Below are 18,741 nucleotides of genomic sequence, written 5' to 3'. Positions count from 1 at the left end.
AGACTCATCCGTGGAGAGGAGGGGTGGTGCACAGTCCCTGGCGGTGTCCTTTGCTGGAACAATCCCTGCTTGGCTTACCCGCACGATTTGACAAATGTGCACGGTGGTAATAAGACAACGCGGGTGTAGAAGTAATAGTTCGAAGAAGAAACACGGAGGAGGAGAGGAGTTGGGCGGAGCGGGTAAGATTTACATTCTTGAACCACGTGAGCGATTGCGTGTGCTGAAGGATCAGAATTCTTGGCATGCTGCCCGCAGACAAGCCAGCTTTTGGGGCTGGCAGTGACGCCATCTCCTTGTTTAACAATTTCGAGATGGGAGGGGGGGTGATCTTCTTGTTTTACGTGCGTGTGCGCGTTTTTCTTTTTTTAAACGTGGCCTGAAGTGGCCTGGAGGCACAGTGGCGAATTTAAACTTGCGTCATGGAGGCATTCCGATTTTGGATTTGTGACGACGAGGGTACAAACTCGCCCATCTATTTATAACCCCACCCCCACCACCTCTCCGTGTTATTTACAAATGCACATCATGCTTCTCTTCCAATGTACGTATGTGTGTGAAGTTATTTCGCACCGTACGTAGCCAACCTGCGCTAATTGGAGCGTGCGCAGATCGTGACCTTCAGTTCACCAGGTGTTGCATAAACCTTGCCCGTTTATACAGCAATTTCGTCAATTATGAAACAATGCAGCCGCATTGCGTTTATATCCACTCTGCAGTGTTTGGCACGCATGAACAGAATGCTTTTTGTTTTTCGTCGATGCACTATTTACAATCGCGTCTGCACTTGGAATGCATTTCATCGTCTTGCTCAAGGTGGGGGGTTGGGGGGAGGGAAACCTCCGATTACTTTTTTTTCTAAGTTTCCACAATTCTCTATACCGACCCTTTTTGGGGGTGGGTCATACCGTGAAACAATATCCATTCGGATGCTTCTGTTGGGCAGTGCAACCAACGCGCTCGGTGTTTTATGGAGAGACCAGCCTCCTACTGGATCATCACCGAGCGAGCCACCTCTGGACATTCTTTTTTTCTTTCACGTCTCACGCAATCGGCCACTGGAGAGAACGGTAATTTGAAAAAATAATTACCCGCAAATGACTCTATTTTTTTAATATACATAGCAATCACCCCCTCCCCCATTTACTACTGCCAACATTTGCCCAGGACCACCCTTACTGAAGAGAGTAATGAGATTCTGGTGAGGCTTCCCTGGGTAAATGACCATAAGGATAATCATGTTTGTCACGTGACAGTCAAACTCAATATTTACAATTATCAGAATGGGAATTTAGCTAAGTTTATGCACAAGAACTACATTTTAATGGAATGGATGCCTTGTTTTTATTTTGCGTGTTCCAAGTCATCTGTGTAGGGCACCTGGGCTATGACAAACACATTAGCTCCGCCACGCCTTGAGTGGGAGCCACTTGAATCACAAACGGCTGCCCTGGGTTCAAAACCCAGAATTCTAGCCGGTGCCAGGTCTGGGGGGGTGGGGGTCCTTGCCGCCTTGAGCCAAACCGGCAGCTTCACCAGCGAGGCACCTTGCTTATGCAACTTGTATACTTGATTTATTAAAATTTATTTACTTATTTTTCGTGACTCGTTGACCTTTTGACGACATTTCGCACTCCGTGTTTTTGTTTGTTTAGCTTTCCGACCCCTTTGGGGAAAAAAGAGCTTCATAGCTCATCGGATTCCCCCAGGACAAATAAATATTCTGAACCATCTTCGCCTGCTGCTGCTGCTGTAGTTCTCTCTCGTCTCTGTTCACATCGTTGTAAAAGCTTCAAGTGGATAGCACAAAACCGGTACGAAAGTAGTTATTATTTGTTTTGAACGTCGAAATAACAAACTTCAATTCCATTTAACGAGGGCGTGCCGCCCCCCCCCCCCCCCCGGTTCCTTCGCACCCCCAGAGTTTTACTCCATCGCTCTCTGTTCCTTTTTTTTTTTGAGCTCTGCTACCCAGAGCCTTCGTGGCGCCATGTAAAATTTCGCCATACCCCGAGCACACAAGGAGGCCGCTTGTCATCGACGTCTTGCACAGAAGTCGTCGCGGGCGTCGAGCTATTTTAATTTCAGGGCGTTCTCAAACCACGGGCGAACGCAGTGACGCAGGGAAACCAAAAAGCCCGTCTGGCCTGATCCAGCAGGCGGATGGGGGCGGGGGGGGGCCTTGAGAGAGGTGAGCAGGGGAGGGGGGAGAGGGTTGCTTCTGCTCCGAAGGGTCGTTGAGAGGGTGGTAGGTGCGGTCATGGTTGTCAAATGCCCCCGCCGTGTGTCGCACACGATACGGTCGGTGTAAAACCTTTTTTAGAGCAACGTGTTTAACCCCGAACAAGGGGGAATGAGTGACCGATGCGAGCTGCTTTGTCGATTGTGTGCATTCGGCTCTAGCTGCCCCCCCCCCCCCATGTATGAACGGTATAGCGCGAGTTTGTTTTTAAAGGAGAGAGGGGGTCTGCACAACAGTCGATGTCCAGCAAACGCTAAACAGAAACGATACGGATAACAAAACCCGCCACTGGTATTACACATTTGACGATTTGTTTCTTCACTTGATTATCAAACGTTTTCCGAGGGGGCAGCCGGCAGTGGGGGGGGGGAGGTCTGGCTGGAGCAGACGGTGGCGAATGCCATTCTGCTGAACATCGAGGGGAGAGCGTCTGAAGTGACGGGGGTGGGAGGGGGGGGTGGCCCCAAGGTGGTAAGCGAGGAATGCCGCTTGCCCCCGATGGTGGCATCCTGCCCTCCGGTGCGGTGGCGATGCAGGCGGGCTGCTGCGCAAACTTCACGCCGCTCGCCACCCCACCACCACCACCCACCCCAGGCTGTCTGCTTGCGTCACGGCCATGCGTAAGAAGCAAGCAGGTGGGGCACGAGACGGTCGGCCTCTGTGGAGGGGGGGTGGTGGTGTTTTGAGTACAAAGGCAGAGGAGGGAGGAGGAGGAAGGGGAGTAGAGGGGAGGTGATCGCTCGCTCGCTCTACAAGTAGAGGGCGGGCACTGCAGCCAGACGCTGCGTCTCTTATTTACGCACGCACGGGCCGGCCTTGACACAGACAGAAAACTCCACGCGAGTAGCCAAACACCCCCCCACCCCCCCAACATACGCTACCTCCGCGTGCCGCCGTGGCATCTCGCACCTCGGAACCGCCGTCTGTGCGAGCGAGCTGGGTGAGTGGGGCCACGCTTTGCTAGAGCACGCACCTGGATTTTGTGCAGTTTGTGGTGGTATTGGTGCACTCTCTGAGTGAGGTGAGTTTGTGTGTTTTTGTGTGCGCCCGTGGTTTACGGTCAGTGTGGTGGTGATGATTGGATGGTCCGGGCTGCAGGCGCGAGAGGGATGAGCCGCGCCGCCGGTAAAAAGTTTGAGAACTTGGAAGTTTTTTCTGTCGCTTTACGTCCAAACGGCTGATTTCTGTTTTCCTCAATGATTTTAGTTCTTGTATTGGCTCGATCCTCGTGGTTGCTGTAATAATTCAAGTTTTTGTTTTAACTTGATCACACATACGGGGACGACTTTCATCCCGTGGAAGTATTTGTGTACATTGTCACATTTGAGAAATTTCGAACCGATTTTCTTTAATTCCTCCGTACTGAATCTGGGCAAAGTTTGTTATGCGTATGCTACACCAGAGCACAAACGTGCACGTCGAATAAACGTGCGTGTGCAATCGCATATTAAAAATAAACTAAATATACTTACAAGTGCCTAAAATAAGGTGTCGACTTCTGAAATGAGAGCCGGCTGCCAGCCACTAGTGTAGCGTGACGGAATACATTCTTGGTTTCATTGTATTCCTCCCCACACATCATTCACGTTGGCTGATGAGCAAGGAGACTAAGAGGAAGGCAAAATAAACAGAATTTGCATCGACTGTTGCCCTTCCCTCCCATAATGAAGATAAAATGCCTTTCCAACATCGGATCACAAAGATGAAATTACATTTTTATTTGTTGGCAAGCTGGAAGTTAGTGGTGCAAATTGTCTTGCTCTGCCAACATCTCCCCCCCCCGCCCCCCCTTTCTACTTACTGTGAACAACTCCCAATGTGGGATTCATTTTCTGAGCGTGTCTGGGGAGGAAGCTGCGCTACGCAGCGGCTTGGCACCGCTACGCCATGAACCTGGCGACCCAAGGTTGGATTCCCAGCCAAGTTCAACGCCAGTGTCATTTACATGTTTTTAAAATGTCTGAACAGGTCTCTTACCAAAGGCCCACACAGACCAGCGTGGTGAAGCATGGTCAAAATGAAACCCACGACAGACTGTCTGGGGGAAGCTTTGACCCAGCAGGGGGAGTGACCCTGAGTAAAATAAGTTGCTTGTACTAAATTTTAGTTTTCGAATTATATTTAAAACGATTGCCGTTCGTCTGCAAACATTGCAGTAGGAATGTAAAAACGCTAACTGCCTGCGCAATTTTCAAGCTCTTTGTATGCTCCACTGCTGGATGAGGACCTCTCTTCTCCTACGCCATACGTTTCCTGAGGGGATATTTAACTATACTTCACCTCGGTCACCCGTCGCAAGAACTATCCTAGGCTCAATCCTGCTTAGATCTGATTCTGGGTGATTTTGGTCGTAGGCAAGCTCTTGTCATAACAACAAGAGGATGTATTTACACTGGCCAGTGTAGCCTAAACACATGGTGGTGGGTAGTGGCCACTTGCAGTTGACGTTGCTTGTTCAACAGCACACGTGCACAGCAGCAGCAACAACAACACCCGCCATTTGCCACCAAGTGGTGGTGACGTGACCCACGGCGCTGGTGCCAGGCCCACGTGAAGTTGTCGAAGGCTCGCCCCGCTGCAACCAGGTCACGGGACCCAGACCCAGGTGCCCCCCATGGGTTTCCCGACCTGAGATATGACCGGCAGATGCTTGCGACACACGTCCTCGCTGAACTTATGCGCGCGTTTTTAAGCGCAGATGGTGGTTTATTTGTTTCCCCACCGAGCTGGTAGAAGGGTATCGCACGTCGATGCGCGGCGATGTCCTTGAACACCCTTGCGACCACTTTGACGAGCCGTGAGAGAGGTTCTGGGGGTGGGTGGTTGGGTGGGTGGGCAGTCGGGCAGGGTCCGGCGAATGGACGGACGTTGCTCGATTGGGCTGACTGTCTTGCCCCCCCCCCGCCCACCTTTGTTAGCCGCCCGGCAACTTGTGCTGCTGCCACCACCGCTGCTGCCACCACTGCTGCCAAAGTGGCCTTCGTTTGGACGTCTGGGCCAATTCTCCCCCACCCACGGAGGGTGCGCGCGAATTGGCATCTGTGGAATTCGCGGAGCGCTCCGCTGTGTTCTCGCGCTAACGTAACGAGTCGGCGGGGTGGGGGGGGGACGTTCAAAATAGATTGTCGTGTAATCGTTGTAGGTTGGGGTGGGGGGTGCAGTGAGCTTTCCCGATGGCTGGATGGTGTGGTGATCCTGTCTGTAACCACCAGTGAAAAACACTCTGCTGGCTTGAATTTTTTTTAAAACAGTTTAACGCGTTGAGACTTTTGCAACCAATATTATCCATAAGAGTTTTTTTTTTTGGGGAGGTTGGATCGCGTAAATATATAAATGTGTCGTTGAACCCGCCACCACCCGACACAGCCAACTAAGGTTTGTCACGTAACCAGAACGTGCCAATTCATTACTAGTACAGCACACCGGTGTGTGCAATTGTACATTTGCAATGGTAATCATTGTGGGTTTACTCTCCAACACACCGGCGTGCTGTACTAGTGTAATGCATTCAACTGAGTCGCAGACTACCAGCAGCCTCCTCTTGCCCGCTTCGGCAATTGTTTATTGCTGTGGTTGTTCCACCTGTGACGGGTACTTGTGTTGCGCCCGAAACGTCGTGCTTTAATTTATTTTATACCTACGTGACTTTACCGAAAGAACCAAAGAGCGTGGATCCCTGCAGTCACGAAAACTTCAAATCTAGAACGAGTCGCAGACGTAAACTTTGTAGGTAACACATTTATTCAGTCCCAACAATGGTAACTTCCCCTTTTAACACAATAACAACCCAAGGTGGTAACCACCCGGCTAACTACACTAGTTACCACGCAACTGCTACTACGGACCCGGGACTAAAACATCTGCCCGGGTCCACGTGCTGGAAGACTTGTTTAATGGAGATGGTAGACGAAGGGTTTCTTTCCCGGGATGAACAACCCTGGTCCCTCCCCTCGGGACCCGGCTTATATTCTCTGTGGCGTGGCCGGCTCTTTCCTTGGCCACGCCCACCTTCCAGAATCCTTGGGAAGAATCTGGGTCCCAATCACGTGACCCCCCCCTCCCCTCCCCCCCCCCCCCTGGGGCCCCTATCAACTTAACCGGTCACGTGTCCTCCCGGGTCAACCAGAGTGCCATGGCCTCGCACAACCTCATCCTTCCCGTCGGCACCCACACACACTGTCCTGTAGGGTCGGCACTGCATTTACAGCCTGGTGCCATCCAGCGCCATTATTCCGTGCACACCGTGCCCCTTTAGGGCCAGTACTACAACCACAACGTGGTGGCATCCAGCGATGTCATTACGTCATTCACTAATTGGCATGTTCTGTTTACGTGACAAACCTCTAATTGGCTGCTGTGTCGGGTGGTGGGGGGGTTTAACGGCACATTGACGTGATCTAACCCCCAAAAAAGCTCTTGGTGTCGTGCCCGTGTCCTTTAAAATTTGTATTACTATTTCAGCCTCCAGTAGGCACGCTTTCAGTGCAGCGAACAACGGCCCACATTTGTCAAATAACGCCACTCTCAAGGGGGGTGTAAAATAACACAATGTATGTAATCGGAGATGATTCTGGCAAAAACGGCCCTCCATAGAGATGGAGGCTTATTTTCCCGAGCAACACGGTCTTGTCTCCAATCTAATTTATAACAAAACGCAATGATCAATGTGGTGGTGACGGTGGGAGCAAGCTGATAACAAAATAACCTCCCAATATTTGTCTCCGTGTAATAAAAGAAATTACGTTAAGTGTGTTTTTTTATTTTACACTCTTGGGAATTCAACTTGGCTATGTTGTTGCTTTAAAACCGAGGTGCCAAACAACAGGCAAGCGAAGGTCGTATCGTACAGTGCAACAACGAGAGCACAGATATTAAAATTGATCAACTTTATTTTTTCTTCCCCAATTCCATGTGCACGTTGTTGAAATATGGAATCTGGTGCAGGAGCAACTGCAATTAAAAAGTTAGACTAGGGGCAAAGTTTTTTTTTAAATGAAAGCGCTTATAAGCCTGTGGTCCTGAAAAATGCGTGCAGTACAGTATGCCAAAGACGGCATTTGAGGAATTTGGCTCGACGGTGTGACATTGTGGTAACATTTCATGGTGCGGTTACTCTTTTCAGTTTCGAGGCTCTGTGTGGATTTGATGCCCTCTTAATATTTTCTCCGGCACCTGGGTCCAACTCATTTTATTTCTGGTTCATTCAATGTTTTGTCATTTTTAAGACGCCAGCAATCCTGGAACGTCTCTGCGCGAGATCGAGGTTTGCGGACATTTCATCGTTTTTCATTGCGAGGACCTTTTCGTTGAAATCGGAGAATGTCGGTCGCCGTTGTCGATTTTTTATTTGACACGCCGGTGCATTCTACTCCGTTTGCAAGCTCAAACATATGACGACTTCTTTTTTTTTTGCATTGCAGGCTCCTGCAACGGCTAATTGAATTTCAAGACGCTTGCCAAAAGTGGAAGACGGTCAACCTTGTGAAGAGTTCCCCTTTATTTATTTTACTCCCCTCCAGCAAATCTCTCATCGGAATTAATGCCACCTCGACCACCTCAACCACAACGATAACCGGGGCCCCCCTGCGGTGTTCAAAAATCGCTGGCGGGAGGACGAAATTGCTCCAGCTTGGTGGCCTCATCGCCGCGGCCCCCCACCCCCTCTCCCACACCCCCACCCCCCACCCTCCTTTTTGTATAATCATCGTTATTATGGGTCAGAAGATCTCGACGGGCGTGAAGAACGTCGACGACGAGTCGTCGTCGTCGTCCGTCTGCCGCTCACTGCGCCACCAGGCGTTCCTGGGGCCCGACTTCTGCCGTCCGGCGCGTCTCGACCTCCTCCTCGACCTGCCGCCCGCCAGCGCCGAGATGCGTGCGCGCCACGCCTGGAACGACCGCGACCGCTCGCTCAACGTCTACGTGAAGGAGGACGACCCCGCCACCTTCCACCGGCACCCCGTGGCGCAGAGCACCGACGGCATCCGGGGTCGCGTCGGCTACACGCGGGGCCTCCACGCCTGGGAGGTGACGTGGCCCGCGCGTCAGCGGGGCACCCACGCCGTTGTCGGCGTGGCGACGGCGGACGCGCCGCTCCACTCGGTGGGCTACACGTCGCTTGTCGGCTCCACCGCAGACTCGTGGGGCTGGGACCTCGGGCGCAACAAGCTCTACCACGCCGGCAAGGCGGTGGGCCGCGACGGGGAGCACAGGACTTACCCGGCGTACCTGACGGCGGACGAGAGCTTCGTCGTGTCGGACTCGTTCCTCGTGGTGCTCGACATGGACGAGGGCACCGTGAGCTTCGTGGTGGACGGCCAGTACCTGGGCATGGCGTTCCGCGGGCTCAAGGGCAGGAAGCTGTACCCCGTGGTGAGCGCCGTGTGGGGCCACTGCGAGATTACCATTCGCTACATTAACGGACTCGATCGTGAGTACAGCCGATTTTTTTTTTACTTTTTGATTTTTGCGAGCGTGGGCGTCGCGGTTTTGCCGTCGTGATTTTGTGTCGCCGATTCTCGCCCGTACGCCGTTTGGGGATGTTGGCGGTTGCCACGGTGTGGGTGGGGAGGGGGGGGGGGATGGAGAGAGAAGGTGGGGGCTTAAAGTTGAACTCGCAGGTGCTGCTGAGCAGAGAACGGGGCCGACCAAATGGACCTGTTGAAGGTGTCGTGGGGCTCTCGATCCCTTCATGGCAGTGGTTCTCAGGCGTCCTGACCCACGGACATCACCTCGGGCGATTTAATTTCTGCAGGCCCACACAGACCCTTAATAGAAAATTATTCGGATTTCCGGGAGAGCTTTTTTTGTACACAGCTTAAAGGTTTTAGTGGGGGGGGGCATTTTAGATCTTCGGCTTAGGGTAGTTTTATGCACGGTAGTTTACCAAACTAAATTTAAATGTCATTGGTAAAATATTAATTAATGTCCAAATCAAAAGGAAAACCTTGCCAGTTCCGGATCTCAACCCATTTGGAGGTCGGGGGGGGGGACCACACTTTGAGAACCACAGATTCATGGGAAATGGTGTGGAGCATGGCGTGCCATGTGCGGTTATTCCCAAAACTCCCAGTTCCATGAGCAGTGAGGTATCTGCAAAGCAGTACAGCAAGTATAGGTGGCAGTCGCATCCTTGAAGCGCTTCTTCCGAATCCCAACTTTTACGTGACGCTACTCAGAAATGTCCTCTTCAATTGACTAAATATCACAAGCAGGAACCTTGAATCAAATTGTTTCGGCAGCTCGTTAAGACTTCCCCGTGGGGTGCCACTGGCGATGTTAACTACCCCGCCTAGTATGCAGGAGGTTGTGAGGTAGATCCTGACGTCTGTATATTTGGAGTTTGCATGTTCTCCCTGTGGTCACATGGATTTTTCTCCGAGTTCACCTGGTTTTTTCTATCCACATTTTAGAAACATTCGTTGAGAGTAAAGGGGCTGCTATACATTTCCACATGAGCCACTTTGTTGAGCTATCATTTGTGGCCGGGTCAATTAAGAAAAAGAGCTATGTAGCGCAGTTGGCCTTACCTGGTAAAATAAAAAGTTTAGTTTAAAAGAACTACTTTTAACAATATTAATTGTAAAATGTGGAAGTGCTTTATCCTTGTGGTGCTGTCACCGTGAAATAGGCGTTCAAAGTAATTTGGGGTCCTCCAAAGAATCCACTGATGGATGCCCTGCCCATTTTTTTGTTGCCACAGCCCTTGAGTTGACCCTAGGCGCTGTCTAGGGTTTGTCGACCAGTAAGATGGCTTTTATTGTTTACCGAGACAAGACTGGTCATTTGCAAATGTAATGCAAGTAGAAGAATAACACATTTTGAAACGTTCACGTTCATTTTTTTTGGGTCTTCCCACGCTAATTCCACTTGTGCTGTAGGGGTGAAAACATTTACATTGGGACCTCCTGCGGATAACCACGCATTCATGAATGGCTCCTGGAAGTTGATGTCGCACTGCGACTTCTAAAGTCATAAGTAGACGACCGATATTTTTTTGAGGGAGTGGGCAGGGTGGGTGACGGAGTACTATTTGATGCATTGGAAACATTGTTCATCTCACGTCCACGCAACCAAAACGTTTAATTCTCCCCAGAGCTGTTTTTTTATTAACGCTGAGTTGAAAAAAATAATACCTTTTTTTTGTCGTGAACGTTTTTTGGTGCGGCCGTTGTGGTGACCGGACCGACAAATGTGCTGCACGGCAGGGGCCGGATTACATCCGTGGTGGCTAAAACCCAGAGATGTGAACCCACAATCTCACCCCGAGGCTCTAACCACTGAGCCATCTGGCCACCTCCAAAGTAGTCGCAGCATTTAGCTTCTTTCATTTGTGGCCTTGAACACGGGCCTAGTTCGGTACGGCTGCATTAACAAAATCTGCAATTTGTCATTTCTTTGGACCGTATTACGTGTTACTCCCATAATTAACTATTTGTTCTGCGACCCATTTATGTATGAACTTCTTTTGCACCGTACGTAGCCAACCATGCTAATTGGAGGTGCGGGGGGAAGGACAACAAACTAAACACTTTTTTTTTCATCAAATCGAGCATGCCAGTAAAAAGCAGAATCAAAGCCCAGGCTTTTTTCAGCAAGGCCACTTTGCTCATCTCTATTACCCTTAACCTTGAATGCATTATCAACTGTACGGCGCACGGATGCTTCAGGCCACGAGCTGACGAGTACGATTTCAAGTGGATGTTGTGTCAATTGGACCACTCGCAATAAGGGCAGCGTGACAGAAACAAAGAGCCCCATTGTTTGGGTTCCCGTGGTCTTCTGAGGACGAGCGCGCCAGAGCCGCATGAAACTGAACCCCCCCCCTCCTCTGACCCGGGAAAAATGTGGTACCATCTGCTCTCTATCTCGGTTTACACGTGTCCGTTTGTGGTTCGTTGTGACTTGCTAGACTGGGCAGATGCTGATGCGTGTGCACACTCAATCCTCCGCTTTTGGTTAGCCATCGAACGAGGGGGGACTGTCATTTAATCGCGTGCTCTTGGATGCGCTTCCTCTGTCGTATGGAACGCTTTTCTTTCTCATATTTGGAAGCCAGTTTTTATATACGTAGGCTTTAGTGACCAGTTATCCATAAGAGGTTTTTGGGTTAGATCTCGTAAATGCAAATGCATCCTTGCTATATATACACGATCTAATCCAAAAACAACTCTGGATTAAGAAGCCACTTTTAAATCTAAATTGAAAATTAATTTATTTTAAGAACTGCTTTGTTTTAGTTTGTCCTTTCCTCACGCCTCCTGGCTCACACTGGCTCCGTACGGTGCAAAGTGAGTTTTGCACACGTACAATGGGTTCACCCGCTAATGGATTAAATCTTATTTTGCTCCAGCATTATATTTTACCACACCTTTTATTAATACAAACATCAGGTGGGCATCTATTGTTTTCTCCGTATTCTCACGAGGCCATGATAAGTAAACTGCTGAGTAGAAAGCCCAATGCGTTGTGCGAGTTAATACATGTACCTGGCATGCTAGGGATTAAAATTGGAAAAATAAATCTCGTGGATGAAAAATCCTAATGAAAAGGAAATGAAACCTTTAAAAAAAAAAGACGTGGCTTGGTTGGCTGTGTTCTAGGACGTGGCCCTACTATCTCTGGGTTCGAAGTTGGGTAACAACCCCATAATTACAATCTCAAGTGTAGCAAGTTGATGGTCTTAGCCCCAGTCATCGATGACATGCGCAAAAAGTAAAAACCATAAAAACAATCTGGTAGATTGCTTTCTTTGTGCATACTCCCAGCTCATGGGAATGTAAAACGTTCGGTTTAACATGCTGCAGACTTTGCAAAGACACCCAGGGTTTCCAGTGCGTCGATAGTGTGGGGTAAAGAGGTCGATTTTTTAAGCGGATTCAAAAGTCGATCGGGCGACATCTTTCGTTGTATGACCTTCGTGACTGCTCGGTGATGCACTGCCCACTGCAAAAGGTCAGAATGGATTTGTTTTTATAACACGACGGCGATATGATGGTTGGAAGCGGTAGGTGGGTTGGATGAAAAGGAAAATAGTGAAAAAAAATGGTTATTCTACAGACCACAAATGAGGGGTAAATGTTTTGGTCGTTGAAGGTGTTCATTTAATAAATACACCAATGAGTTCACCCTTTTTTCTTCCCATATTTTAGTGAAGGCCAAAATGTACGAATCACGTATTTTTGCAATACCTGCTCTCCTTGTATTAAAAAAAACCCAACACGAATTGCAAACTGCGGGGGAAAGTTTTACAAAACTGTTAGCACGAGTTTGGGTGTTTCAATATTTGTTCTGGTACACACGCCCCAAAGAATGACCCCCCCCATCCATCCAGCAACAGACAAAACGGCATGAAACAGATGATACGGATCTCCTCGTTTACAAACAAATTATCTTCGCTCGCAAGGCTTTTTTTATGGATTGCGGTGGAAAAGTTTTTTGTTTTGTTGAAGGAACGCGATGCACGGCATCTCAAATATTAAACCGCACTTTTGAGGACGATGACTAAATCTGAGCAATGCTCTCATAGCATAGGGCAGTGTATTTGATTCAAATGTGTGGTTGCTTTTTATTTTACGGAGTTCCCCAAAAGTCCGGCCTCTGGGTTACATAATTTACTTGAATACTGGCATGAACATGTTTTAATAGTATTTATTTATTTATTATCATGAATATATCATCTTTCCTGGTGGAGTCACCTCCTCAATCGGTTGATTTCCAAAACTCGACCAAGAACCCTGAATGAATTGAAACAATACATCATTTAATATTTGAAGATTTCGCCTGTAGTCTTACAATAAGCTCCTTCAAATTTTTTTTTTTTTTAAACAACGGTTTTTATATACTCAGTTTTTCGGTAAAGTCATGTAGGTAAAAAATGAAATGAAAATTAATAAAAATTAAATAATAATAAATCACGGCGTTTTGGAGGCCAACACAAGTCTCCGTCATCAGGTGGGACCGTCACAGCCAGATTTGCTGTATCAAGTGAGACAGGGATTCCAAGATGCAAGCTCTTAAATACAGGTTAAGGGGGAGGAGAGGGGGGGAGCTTATCAGAATGTGGTAGCCAACGGTCGAAGTACGTCAATGGCGCCTGAGACACGCGGCACCTGCGTTTTGTGCGAGCCGATTTCCACGGTTTGGGGACCGTAGCGTTTTTGACCTACACATTTATATATATACTTAATAAGCCGTCCATACAAAAATTGTAATTGCTTGAAAGGAGGCAATTAATTGAATTGATACCGATTTTCATACCGGCATGCATTGCCACCGGATCCGAGTACGTGTGCAAAATGTCAACTTGATTGGAGAACAGGAAGTAGACAACTTTTGATTTACAAGATTAGACCACGACACAGGAATCGGGTGAAGTAAAACCGTTGATAGAGCTAGTATTCATTTCATGCGTTTTTAATGTTCATGGAAGTCCGTTTGAACATTTGTTCAAACCCATGTAGGTATTGTGTAATACCAATGCATTGAAAAGTGATAGGAATGTAATGGCACGCATATTCAGCAATTTTTTTTTATTTTATTAACATGCATATTGATTTATTCTAGATCCTCAACGAGCATTGTATATGGTAAAAATCGGTGGTGGCCCAGCGGTTTGCACTGCGCGGCGACGAGAGTTCCACTCCTGGCCACGGTTAACATCAATAGTGAAGTGACGTCAGGACCAATCCTGCCTTTTGCCCCCCCCCCCGACCAACGTGCCCTGACCAGTGTGGTGAAGTATATCTAAACCTCTCACGGTTGGTTATATGGGGAGGAATGCATTCATTTGCAGATGGAGAATGGCTCTGGTTTTTTTTAACTGCTCATGCCGCCACGCCTGTAGCTACTGAGAGGCCGCTACCATTTACCGTAACCGTTACAAAAAAGAGCCGATTTTTATTTGTCCGAAATTGTGGCGATTCATCACGTCGCTGGGGTGTGGGAGGAGAAATAGTTTGTGAGTGTTTGCGGAGCTAAGCGTTTGAATTCCAACTTCTGACCATGAATTCCGGTGAGGGAAATAAAATTTCTGTCTGACCCCAACGTTGAAGAGGATCCCGTGAACATTTTTCAAGAGCGGGCCCAGTGTGCAAATGGGAGTCCGTAGGCTCGCAGCCAAAGGTCGTAAATCGGAAAGTACTACGTGATGCATAGGCTCATGGTAATATATTAGTAATTGGCCTGCACAACTTCAGTTTCCAGACCCTCCTTTTTGCAAAAAGGATAATGCGTCTCAAGAGGGGAGCAGCAGCAGCAGGCTGGGTTAACTAAAGGACACTGTCTTACAAAACCGAGTCTCTCAATGTGTAACTCCTTAAGTCTGATAGAAAACCTTCATATGTAACGGTGCAGGGGTCTGTTGCATGCGACTTGGTTGATCGTGACTCGTGAATGACTTTATGTAGATATCTCCACAACCAAATTGCGAACCGTTGCATGCAACCGGCTGCTACTGTGAAGCAATTTGCTCGCGCGACTGATCCGGTTTTGAACATCGATTTTTGTGTGTCCATATATAGCGAGTTGAGACAACTTCCACCACCCACTTCTGCAGAGACGAGAGTCCACTATATTTGCCACGTTAAAAAAAAATAAAAAATATGGAATGAAATCGCCAACCCTGAATCGCAACGATTCATAAATTGTCGGGTTGGTGAAGGAGGAGGGGGGGGGGCTACAACCCCCACCCCCGCCAACCCCCTCCCCGCACCTCCCTTATGAATAGATGGACATTGATTTCAAAGCAGGTAAGAGGCTGGGGCGAGACTGAGAAACCTGGTTCTCTGATCGTACAGACAGCCTCCTTGTGTGCAGTGGCGCTTTGAAAACTGGTTCTGTTTTGCATGCTGGCGGGGAGCTCGTCATGCCAAGAAATTCCATCTTGCCCTCTCTGCTTCCCTTGAAATACTGAAGGAAATTCCAATGTGCTGTGCATTAATTACCCGCAAAAGAAGACTCGGGCATGCGGGGGACGATAGCATCTCAAAATCTCATGGGTAGAGAGAAAGCGAGAGAGAGGTTTTTCTTAATTAAACTGCAGAAATCGTCCCCCTTTATCAAATTAGATGTCCAGTTAAGGAAACTTGGTGAAAATATGTTCTTTATAATGCTGTAAAAAAAAATTTTTAGCTTTGTAGTATGCACGTTGAGATCCCTCTTGTGTTTTCAATATAGATGTGAAGTGCTTTATTTGCAACGGTTTTTTGGAACTTGATAAGGGCATGCAGATTGTGAGGTCTTTAATCTTAAATTAGGAGCTTTCGTGACTGCAGGAATTATTCTTTGGTTCTTTTCGGTTAAGTCACGTCTAAAAATAAAATAATAAATTAAAATAAAATAACATATTACGACGTTTTGATTGCAACACAAGCAATCATCAGGCATAAAAGAAATAGCAACAAAAATCTAACTAGAAAAAACTATAGACAGACATACAAGCAGACAGACATCACAACGGCACACAGAGAGGAGCAAGCTGACAACGCGGCACGGGCACGCAAGCCTGAAAATCAGGAGGCAGGCACACGAAAATTAAATAACCTAGTAAAATATCGAAATGTGATGTAATACAACACAGAGAGTCGGTTAACACACCAATCAACGCATAGCCTGGTTGATTACGTGTTTCAAAATTTGCTAAGTTAGAATTTTAATATCGATGCACGGGGTGCAAAGTGGTTGCACGAGCTCGCCCTTCTTTGAACTCCAATTCCCCGGTTTGATTCCCGGCCACGGCTAGCTGTGGGTGACTTTACCACTCCTTTTCACCATTATATATACACACACCAGTGTGGTGAAGTATGGTCGAACAACCCCCCCCCCCCCCCCCCATAGCTGACATGGGGTGGGGAGATCTCCATCCAGCAGTGGATTAACAATTAGCTAAACGATATTATGCACTTCTGCTTTGTTGACTCAATCTGCGAGTGTAGTCCCCTCAGGCTTTGAGGCTTAGAATTCAAGGCCGACGGAGTGAATCGATGGCACTTGCATTTCCAATTGCATATATTCTCCAAAAACCCTTCTTAACAGTCTCCCCCACCCACCCACCCACGTGTTCGCATTACATTGTCCCCGGCGTTCGACGCATGAATAATGAACTAAATTGATGTCCCCAGCAATCGAGTTCGGTGTTTATAACAGAGATTTGGGTGTGGGGAAGCGATGGGGGCGGGGTTCGTCATGAATTATTCAGAGGCAATTTACGCCGGCATTGCTGGGGGCGGGGGGGGCGTTGAACGGGTGCGGTGTTGACGTGTTCGCTATATAACAGCACTTGCTCCGACGGTCTAATGAAGGCTACACACGTGGCGGGATCTTTTGTCTGTGCCCCACCACCGCCCCGACACCTCCATCCCATCACCACTGCGTGTGCCAACGATGGCCCACGAATGCCACCAGGCAATTTCAAAATCTGCGGGGCATCCACCACGTGAAGCCGTAGCACCTGTACTTGCCCCTACGTCGTGGTGTTAGCGTTCAGCTCTGAGTTGTATACCGTCGAGTGTAGGGTTGTGTGTGTGTGTGTGCACGTCGGGGAAGCGGTCATAGGCCCTCCCCTAGGTCAACTCTGCCTCCTAAATGACTACCTGTTGTGGTGTCCCCCCCCCCCCCCCCAGTGGCGATGTTTTACAAAGGCGGGAGTGGTGCCGCTCCCTTAACGGCACTTGGCCCATCAGCCTGCGCAGGCTATACAGAGAGGGGGCCTTTTGGAGCGGTAGTGCAGTGCTTAGCACTGGCGAGACGGACTTGGCCCAGGTGTAGTGCTGGTCGATCTCCACCCCCCTCTCGTTTGCCTTTTTTTGGCTTTTTAATAGGTGCTTGCTAACAGCACTTAAACCAACAGTCGTCTGTGTGGCTACACAGAGGATCTTTGTCTTTGAGCATGTGTGTGTGTGGAGAGCCAGGTGAGCTCACTGCATTACAATCGTGGCAACTCGGCATCAATGCCTGCCCCACACCCAGGGGCGTGCACAATTTGGTTTCGGAGCGTAATCTGTGCCTCCCAGAAGTGAACTCAACCTAAAATAAGAACGTGGCATGGTGCGAGGGAACCGATTGCTACGTGTGACAGCAAGGCAACTGGGTGTGTCATTGAACATAACCATGCCACGTTACCATTCTCGCTCGCAGCATTTGCACCAGCAGTGTATATTCTGCTGCGAAAGAGGGGATTTCGCTGTTAAGCGTTTTTTTTATTTTCGTGGTCCGTGAGAATTTTTATCGGCGTTACGAAGAACCGCGACGGGTGCTGGTAATTCTGACCAAAGGAATGGATCAAATATGCCAAGGTGGCCAGTACCCTCCAAAAATCACTGGATAAAATAAATTCTGATGTCACCGTTTCTCTGCTACACGCAAACCAGGATGTATAAACCGTGTCCTTTCCCCCCCACCTCCCCTAGTTCCGATCGTGCTGTCGGCAGCATTGATGCTTTGCGAACCACAATTCCATTCACAACTCTGCAGCTAAGCCGTGCATCGCCATGTGTTTTGGGGAACAGCCCTGGCCAATGACGTTGCAGGACTACTTCTGAAGGCCCGCTGATTTTGATCTATCGTTAGCACCTAGGGGCACGCTTGTTAATGCCCTACAGGAGGTTGTTCGTCGCTGGTGTGCAGTCATTTGTGATCCAGGCTCAGATTCAACTCTCTACCCTTGAACTTGGTTCAATGAATTGTGGATTCAAGCCCAGTATCTCAGGTGTGCTGGCTCTGTGCTCCGAACTCCGAAACCACCAGGGGGTTACCCCTGAAAAGTTAGGATTTTGATCACGGCTGCTGCTTCGTTCGTATGTTGAACTTCTTTCACATCGTACTTGGGTCAGTAGGTGAGATGAGTGTGAACTTCTTTTGCACTCTACGTAGCCAACCGTGCTAATGGGAGGTTGCGGGAAGGGAAGGACGTCCAACAATCGGTTGTAAAGAAAAATTTGTTTTGTTTTAAATCTTCAGGTTAAAACTGGAGAACACCATTTTGGGCTGGGTGGGGGTGGTGGGGGTGGTGACGCGTGCGGCTGTGTGTGGGTGGACTGGGGAAGGAAGCTGAAAGTAACATTCAAAAAATGCATTACAATTTGAATTGAAAACAAACACATCCGAGCGTGATTTATAGTTAGAATTTGGGCACATGGGGGAAATACATTTTTAAACTCGTACTGTACAACGCGGCTGAAAATGAATTGCATTTTTTGCTGTGGGGTTTTTTGGAAGTTGGAGAACGGCTATCGTTTTAGTGTTTACGGGCGGCCACGTCTCGTAATCGTGCGAGGGTAACATTTTGTAGGGAAAGTACTCCGGTGTTTAGAAGTAATAATAATTTGTACAACCGAGGGATTGGTAACTGCATTGGGGGGGGGGGGGGGGGGGGGCTTCATCCAGCTGTGGATCGACAGTGACCTGCTTCTGATAATAATGAATGTACTCTCTGTGCCATAGTTTTTCTAAAATTTAAGTGACCTAAAGGACCGGCCCAAGAAAAGTATTTGTTTTTCCTC

General features: G+C 48.5%; 1 protein-coding gene across 2 annotated transcripts in view; it reads left to right on the top strand.

Annotated features, from left to right (window-relative positions):
• Positions 1–3,111: 3,111 nt before the first annotated feature.
• LOC144728379 (SPRY domain-containing SOCS box protein 1-like) overlaps positions 3,112–18,741 on the top strand; it is a 31,556-nt gene continuing 15,926 nt past the window's right edge. The window contains exons 1-2 of one of the 2 annotated variants that reach the window (XM_078607770.1): positions 3,112–3,182; positions 7,663–8,672. In XM_078607770.1, the coding sequence (XP_078463896.1) occupies positions 7,955–8,672 (718 nt within the window). In that variant the 5' untranslated portion in view covers positions 3,112–3,182; positions 7,663–7,954. The remainder of the gene's footprint in view (positions 3,183–7,662; positions 8,673–18,741) is intronic. The other variant, XM_078607771.1, reaches the window with a different exon arrangement.

This window comes from Lampetra planeri, chromosome 28 (genome assembly GCF_965212315.1).
Source record: "Lampetra planeri chromosome 28, kcLamPlan1.2.h2, whole genome shotgun sequence".
NCBI lineage: Eukaryota > Metazoa > Chordata > Hyperoartia > Petromyzontiformes > Petromyzontidae > Lampetra > Lampetra planeri.
The sequence above is the reverse complement of the archived record's forward strand: the minus strand, read 5'-3'. Positions and strand labels throughout refer to the sequence as shown.